Source organism: Mandrillus leucophaeus, unplaced genomic scaffold, assembly GCF_000951045.1.
Source record: "Mandrillus leucophaeus isolate KB7577 unplaced genomic scaffold, Mleu.le_1.0 Scaffold273, whole genome shotgun sequence".
Taxonomy (NCBI): Eukaryota; Metazoa; Chordata; class Mammalia; order Primates; family Cercopithecidae; genus Mandrillus; species Mandrillus leucophaeus.
This window is the reverse complement of record NW_012102843.1, coordinates 1,273,286-1,281,797: the sequence shown is the minus strand read 5'-3', so window position 1 is coordinate 1,281,797 and position 8,512 is coordinate 1,273,286. Positions and strand designations below refer to the sequence as shown.

General features: G+C 39.1%; 1 protein-coding gene across 1 annotated transcript in view; it reads right to left on the bottom strand.

Annotated features, from left to right (window-relative positions):
• Positions 1-8,512, bottom strand: part of NPAT (nuclear protein, ataxia-telangiectasia locus) — a 106,690-nt gene that overhangs the window by 40,689 nt on the left and 57,489 nt on the right. The window contains exons 6-10 of the mRNA XM_011984760.1: positions 7,700-7,921; positions 6,678-6,759; positions 5,081-5,168; positions 4,001-4,092; positions 3,830-3,917 (exon numbers count right to left, since the gene is read on the bottom strand). Coding sequence (XP_011840150.1) covers positions 3,830-3,917; positions 4,001-4,092; positions 5,081-5,168; positions 6,678-6,759; positions 7,700-7,921 — 572 coding nt within the window. The remainder of the gene's footprint in view (positions 1-3,829; positions 3,918-4,000; positions 4,093-5,080; positions 5,169-6,677; positions 6,760-7,699; positions 7,922-8,512) is intronic.

Sequence of the window (8,512 nt, the reverse complement as noted above, 5' to 3'; positions counted from 1 at the left end):
GCCTCCCAAACTGCTGGGATTACAGGCGTGAGCCACCGCACCCAGCTAAATCTTAATTCTTAACTTTCTACAAATACTGTATTATGAACAACCAAGAACAGTAGGTTGTGCCTTTACTTTCTTACAATCCTTCACAGTATTTAACCAAGTACCCTGATTATGGTAAGCATCTGATGTATTTGTAGAGAAACAATAAGCAAAAAGTTAGAGGATACAAAAACTTAGAACAGAGCATACATATTTGTTTTTTGGTTTTGAGACAGCGTCTTGCTCTGTTGCCCAGGCTGGAGTGTAGTGGTGAAACCACAACTCACTGCAGCCTCAAGCACCCAGGCTCAAGTGATCTTCCCATTTCAGCCTCCCAAGTAGTTGGGACAACAGGTACATGCCACCACACCCAGCTAGTTTTTGTATTTTTGGTAGAGATGGGGTTTCGCCATGTTGCCCAGGCTGGTCTTGAACTCCTGGGCTCAAGCGATCCGCTCACCTCAGCCTCCCAAACTGCTGGGACTATAGCCATGAGTTACTGTGCCTGGCCCACACTATAAAGTTCTATAATCTACTTTCTTTACATTACTCTATTGTAGACTGCTTTATAGGTCCTTCAATATATATCTATTTTATCCCTTTTATCTGTCTGCTATGGGTTCTTCATGTAAAATGCTTTCCTTGAATGTTGCCAATTCTTATCTATTCAGCTTTAAAACTAACATGCCAAAACCTACCTCAAAAGCCCTGTACCAATGGCAGGGGTGAGCTTGTCAACTACAAGCTAAGCTATGGAATAATGTTGTAGAACCATTTGTATTTTTAGTTCTTTTCTTTTGAGTTAGTCAGATTTCTTGCTGTGAGGGCTCATGACTGACAACAGTGTTTCTGGGGGAGCATGAGAAATAGGGAGTAGATACAGGGTTTAACTCCTTCCTTAATTTTGCACCTTATTATCCTGCTTGTAGCCTCAGCTTTAAGAGTCACTTTCAGACGTCCTGGTGCTACTTCTTGAGCCTTTTGGGATTTCTGTGTTACAAAATTCCCTATACTGTCTTAAAAACTGTTATTTAAATCTTAATTCTTTTTTTTTTTTAGCTTTGAGATGGAGTCTCACTCTGTCACCTAAGCTGGAGTGCAGTGGCGCGATCTCGTCTCACTGCAACTCCGCCTCCCAGGTTCAAGCAATTCTCTGGCCTCAGCCTTATGAGTAGCTGGGATTACAGGTGCGTGCCACCACATCTAGCTAATTTTTGGTAGAGGTGGGGTTTCACCATGTTGGCCAGGCTGGTCTCGAACTCCTGAACTCAGGTGATCCACCTGCCTCGGCCTCCCAAACTGCTGGGATTACAGGCGTGAGCCACCGCACCCAGCTAAATCTTAATTCTTAACTTTCTACAAATACTGTATTATGAACAACCAAGAACAGTAGGTTGTGCCTTTACTTTCTTACAATCCTTCACAGTATTTAACCAAGTACCCTGATTATGGTAAGCATCTGATGTATTTGTAGAGAAACAATAAGCAAAAAGTTAGAGGATACAAAAACTTAGAACAGAGCATACATATTTGTTTTTTGGTTTTGAGACAGCGTCTTGCTCTGTTGCCCAGGCTGGAGTGTAGTGGTGAAATCACAACTCACTGCAGCCTCAAGCACCCAGGCTCAAGTGATCTTCCCATTTCAGCCTCCCAAGTAGTTGGGACAACAGGTGCATGCAACAACACCTGGCTAATTTTAAAAAAAATTTTTTGTATAGATGAGGTCTCATTATGTTGTCCAGGCTGGTCTTGAACCTCTGGGCTCAAGCATCCTCCTGCCTTGGCTTCTCAAAGTGCTGGGATTAAAGCTATGAGCCACTGTGCCTGGCCCATATTTATTAAATGGTAAGATAAGAGAGGTTTTTAAAAGAAGTACTGGTAGAACTGACAGAGAGAAAAACAATTCAAGGGCTCAATGGCTTTCTCAGAATTCAACTGAAAGAAAACCTGCTCTAATACACTCACATGGGCAGGCCAATAAAAATATTTCCATTGTCCAATGGTCCAAGTAAAAAGATGTCCTAAAATCACAATTGCACCTGCTCTTCAAAAAGGATATTTGGGTCAGGTGAGGTAGCTCACACCTGTAATCCCAGCACTTTGGGAGGCCGAGGAAGGCAGATCACCTGAGGCCAGGAGTTCAAGACCATCCTGGTCAACATGGTGAAACCTAGTCTCTAATAAAAATACAAAGATTAGCCAAGCGTGGAGGCACATGCCTATAATCCCAGCTACTTGGGAGGCTGAGGCAGGAGAATCATTTGAACTCGGGAGGCGGAGGTTGTAGTGAGCAGAGATTGTGCCACTGCACTCCAGCCTGGGCGACCCAGAGATACTCCATCTCAAAAAACAAAATCAAACAAAACCCAAAAATTATCTGAGCATGGTGGCATGTGCCTGTAGTCCCAGCTACTGAGAAGGCTGAGGTGGGAGTTATCACTTGAGCTCAGGGAGATCAAGGCTACTGTGAGCCATGATTGAGCCACTGCACTCAAGCCTGGGCAACAACAGAGTGAGACCTCTGTCAAAAAAAAAAAAAAAAAAAGAAAAAAGTATATTAAAGGATAGTTGCACATCGACAAATCTTAAAACATAGACTGTTATATTTCTTCCTTACTAGCTCACTCTCCTTTGTATTTACTACCAATGAATAGCAACAGTGACCATTGTCCCCATCTTTCTTTTCTTAGTATTAAGCCTCACAGGCAAACTGTCATTTGGTTAGCAATCTTTCTTTTTAAAAAGGTCTTGTTCATTTTATTGGCTGGGCATGGTGGCTCACGCCTGTAATCCCAGCATTTTGGAAGGCCGAGGTGGGTAGATCACGAGGTCAGGAGATGGAGACCATCCTGGCTAACACAGTGAAACCTTGTCTCTACTAAAAATACAAAAAATTGGCCAGGCGTGGTGGCGGGTGCCTGTAGTCCAGCTACTCAGGAGGCTGAGGCAGGAGAATGGTGTGAACCCAGGAGGCAGAGCTTGCAGTGAGCTGACACTGTGCCACTGCACTCCAGCCTGGGAAACAGAGACTCCGTCTCAAAAAAAAAAAAAAAGTTTTGTTCATTTTATTTAGTTAACTATTACTTGGATTCATTAGATATCTTTTTTTCTTATTTTTTTGAGACAAGGTCTCACTCTGTCACCGAGGCTGGAGAGCAGTGGTGCGATCTCCGCTCACTGCAACCTCCACCTCCCGGATTCAAGGATTCTCCTGCTTCAGCCACCTGAGCTGCTGGGATAACAAGCACATGTTATGATGCCCATCTAATTTTTGTATTTTTGGTAGAGATGAGATTTCGCCAATGTTGGCCAGGCTGGTCTCGAATTCCTGGCCTTAAGTGATCTGCCCTCCTTGGCCTCCCAAAGTGCTGGGATAACAGGCATTGAGCTACCGTCCCTGGCCCCATTACATATCTTTAATGTACCATTTCATTGTTTCTCTAAAGTATTATACAGTTTGTAGCAGTGCAGAAGAAATGTAATTTATATAAACACTGTATTACTGTTTATTACACACAAATACACCCACTAACAAATTTTTAAGTATTAAATACTTAGGAATCCATGACTGTGGATGCAATATAGATTCTATTTTAAGTCATCATGCGATGTGTTTTTCAGGAACAGATTACATTCAATGAATGAAGAAAAGTTTGATCTTACTATTGTAAATCACTTTATCTAATTAGATGGCAAATCATAACATCTTATGTTGGCAATGGTTTTGAAATGAAACCAAAATACCATCAATCTTAACTATAAGTAACACACACGCACACATGCGCACCCCAACCACCCATACCGGAAGTCCTAAGAATTCATCAATTGAAGTCTCTGGCTCCGTAGGGTTGTTATCTGTTTGCTTAGGTACTTGGGCAATATTATTATCACTGTTAACAAAGAAAGAAAAATCTTTATTATAGTTATGCAATTAGGCAAAAACAATTAGGCATTTTAAACATATATAGCTTACCTAGTTAAAAATTTATTTATGTTTTCTGCTAGCTTTTCTTGAAGAGATTTGTTGCTTAGTATTTTTTCTCGTGCATTTTCAATAACCATTTGCTGGAAAAGAAAGCCACTGTTAGCAAAAGGACAATAAAGAGTATTCTGCTATTTAATATTTATTAGAAAATAACAAACCGATAAGAGCTGGATAGTTTTAATAAACCTAAATGGAAACTCAGAAGTTGTGGCGGCTCCCTCCATATTAATACCTGAATACAACACTGTAATTTGCAAATGTTTTCATAGATCTTTCAACAACTCTTTCTTATACACTTCCACACTCACCATCAAACCCCAGTAAATGCCCTATTTTTACAGTGTCGCTCTGTAGCCCAGGCTGGAGAGCAGTGGCACGATCTCAGTTCACTGCAACCTCCACCTCCCAGTTCAAGCAATTCTTGTGCCTCAGCCTCCTGAATAGTAGCTGGGATTATGGGCGTGCGCCATCACACCTAGCTAATTTTTGTATTTTTAGTAGAGATAGTTGGCCAGGCTGGTCTTGAATTCCTGGCCTCAAGAGATCCGCTCCTCTTGGCCTCTCAATACCTCTTATTACAGCTATAAGCCACTACTCACTAGACAGATTTTTTTTTTTTTTTTTTGAGACAGGGTCTCACTCTGTCACCCAGGCTTGAGTGTTGTGGAATGATCATGGCTCGCTGCAGCCTCGATCTCCCAGGCTCAAGCAATCCTCCCATCTCAGCCTCCTAAGCAGCAAGGACTACAGACATGTGCTACCACGCCTGGCCAATTTTTGTATTTTTTGTAGAGACGGGGTTTTACCATGTTGCCCAGGTTGGTCTTGAACTCCTGAGCTCAAGCAATCTGGCCGCCTCAGCTTCCCAAAGTGCTGGGATTACAGGCATTTGCCACAGCACCTGGCCGGTATTTTATTAAATGATCCAACAACAACAAAGTATTTATAGATATCTATAAACTTACCCCTGTTTCTTTATTTGATACATATATACATACATTTGTGTATATATCTGTATTTTTTAACTCAGGAATATTTTAAGTTGCAAAGTTTGGCAGAGTCACTTACTTTTTCTACCGCAAATGCGTTTGGATCTTGGAAATTCCGTATTGTTGAATGAGGGCCAGACAAAGTGGTACTTTTTCTCTGAGATTCACTGAAACACATTTTAAAAATTTTTCTTTTAATCACTATGTTTAACAGATTTAAAGATAAATACATATACAGACATAAATTTTAAGATCACCATAGCAGAACAGATACGGTTGTCCCTGTATCTGCAGGGGGCTGGTTTCAGGACCCCCAAGGATATCAAAATCCACATGTACTCAAGTCCTACAGTCTGCACTAGGAAGCCCATGTACTCAAAAAGTCAGCACACTGCATCTAGGTAGGTTTTACTACTAAATTTTCAATCTGTGTTTGGTTGAAAAAAACTTGAGTATAAATGAACCCATGCAGTTCAAACCCGTGTTGTTCAAGGTCAACTGTATATTCTCTATTTGTGGTAGGAACAAAGGGAAGTACAAAAAGTATTAGTAGTCTTGGATTCAAAAAAATGAGTTTGAAGTCTAGCTTTACCACTTACTACCTATGTGGTCTGAAGCACAGCAAGCTCTGACTCTCTAACCCACTTTATGATGACCAACTAACTGCATTACTGGGTTTACTAAAGAATGGAATGAAATAAAGTATATATACTTTATTTAAAAAGTCAAGGTTCCTATAAATGTTAAATATTAATATTGCTCTTTTATGGCTGCGCATGGTGGCTCACATCTGTAATCCCAGCAATTTGGGAGGCCAAGGTGGGAAGATCATTTGAAGCCAGGAGTTTGAGACTAGCCTCGGCAACAAAATGAGACCCCTATCTCTACAAAAAATAAAAAAATTAGCTGGGTGTCGTGGCATGTGCCTGTGGTGCTCGCTACTGGGGAGGCTAAGGTGGGAGGATCTTCTGAGCCCACAAGTTCGAGGCTGCAATGAGTTATGATCGCACCACTATACTCCAGCGTGGCCAGGAGAGCAAGGCCCTATCTCTAAAATTAAATAAATCGATATTACTGTTTATTATTTTATATGGTGAAGTGAGAAAGGCTCCAACAAAGGAGGCTGAGGTCAGTCTTGAATGAAAGACAACCGAAAGTAAAAACTCTAACAAAAATACCCAGGGCTTGGCAGCTAAGAAACTAGAAGAAACATTTTAAAACTACTATTTCTTTTTAAAAATATTCTTCAAACAAAGACACACAGAGTAAGTAAGACAGAAAAACATTTTTCTCAAAGATTGTGCCTGGAAAAATTCCATCAATTGATCTTAGGACTTTAAATGTGTGTGCAGCATAGAACATAATGGTATTATTTACATTCGGTTAAAAAACATGGACTTCAAAAAACCTGGGATAACATCATTTGTAAGATATACCATTATTTTATATACCAATACAGAATAAACATATTTTCCATGAAACAGTGATATGCCATTAATTGAGAGATGCAACCCAATTTCAGGCGGGTTAGAATGTGAAGAAAGACAATGTATTTTGGAATAGTTCTAACAACAGATCAGAACATAACCTGCTCTTATTATTCACAATGTAAATCTCCTGATGTAATTTTTTTTTTAACGGATACAGGTAACTTGTCTCTTTTAAAAAGCATTTACCTTTTGCGTCTACCGGGAGACATTAAACTGGCATGTGCTTTCTTTTCCTGAGCACCAGAAATGACGTTTAAAGCTTCTCCAGCTGTATTTCAAGAAAACATAACAGTAAGCCAAAGAAATGGAATAATTTTCTAAACTTGTAATGGGATAAAAAGCTTTAAATAGTGATTATTATTTTATATTAAATTCAATTAACAAGTACTGAGTGCCTACCATGTATAAAGCACGGTAAAAGATATTAAGATCAATAAAATATAGTCTTTATGCCTTAAGGTTTTACAATAAAATCCAAAGTACAGTATAGTCTCAACAAAAAATAATATGGTAGAATGGAAAAAGTCTAAGAAGTATAAACTAAGCATTCTGGGTATAGAAAAGGATTTGGAAAAGGTGAAAATGGGGGAGATCTTGATGGCAATAAATTTTAGCTGCACAGAAAGATAATTGGTTTGTGAACTGAGACTGCTAACTCCTGAATTCTAATCCCAACTCTGTTATTAACTAGCTTCTTATCGCTTACTATCATGTGTTTTCAAAAGTTTCAAGTATGCAACAAATAAGATATACCACACGCTCTCTAAGGATATTCCTAACTCTAAGGTTCAGCCAGGCATATGTAGGATTTCTAACATGTAAAGATAGAGGAGAAGTGGAAAGGCATTCCTCATTCCAGGAGGACAGACTGACATCAACAAAGGCAAGGAGGTAGAAAATACAATGTACATTCCATTTAAAATAAAATGCAACAAGGTCCTTTTCTCTTAATGCCAAAAATGGAGAATTAGAGAGTTCAAGGTGGACTTCAGTTAGAGTAGAAATAGGAAGAATCCTAGATTAAAATGCCTTAAAGATTTTATATCCTTATAGCAAATCTAGAAGTCTGTTCCACTTTTAGTCTCTCTCATCTTTTTTTTGGGGGGGGGGGGTCATATTTTTACACTGAGTATAAAGACATTAGTATATTATCTCATTCATACGATTTCATTAACAACAAAATTTAAGAGAACAAAATGTAAACTTACTGGTTACAGTATCTTGTGACTGTGAATGGTTGACCACTACAAAATATGACCTTGATGGATCTGAAATTTGGCCACTTGATCGAGCAACTTGTGTACCTGTGGAAGAAGTGGTAAACTGTCCTGAAAGGTAAGGTAAAGTGAGCAACTCTGCACTGGCTGGAGCTGTTTGAGATGCAAGCTTTCTCTGCCGTTTGATTTCTGCAATTCCAGTTCTTGTTCGGGCTGAAACATATAAGCATTTAAAAAACAAATTCAATGTCAGGGTAGTTTGGGAATTATAAGAAGTCAATATGATGCATCCTATTATATAACATGTTACATCAACAGATTGAAGAATGACCCCTAAATATATCAACTAAATTTATGTGACTTTCAGAAGAAACTAAAATGAATACACTCAAGCTTTATAAATCCAAGATTGTATTTGTTCTGCAATAATTCATATTGATAATACCCCCATGAATTAATAAACCTAAACTCATGAGAATTAAAACATTCTACATGAGTCTATGTGAAATGTAGGGAGTATTTACAAAATATTTTTATGATAAATGAAAATATTAATTAACATAACTGTACATAAAAAACGGTGGTTTGGCCAGGTGCGGTGGCTCACGCCTGTAATCCCAGCACTGTGGGAGGCTGAGGCAGGCAGATCATGAGGTCAGGAGATTGAGACCATCCTGGCTAACATGGCAAAATACAAAAAAAAATTACAAAAATAAAAAAAACACAAAAATACAAAAAATAATTATTAAAAATAAACAAAAAATTAGCTGGGTGTGGTGGCACACGCTTGTAGTCCCAGCTACT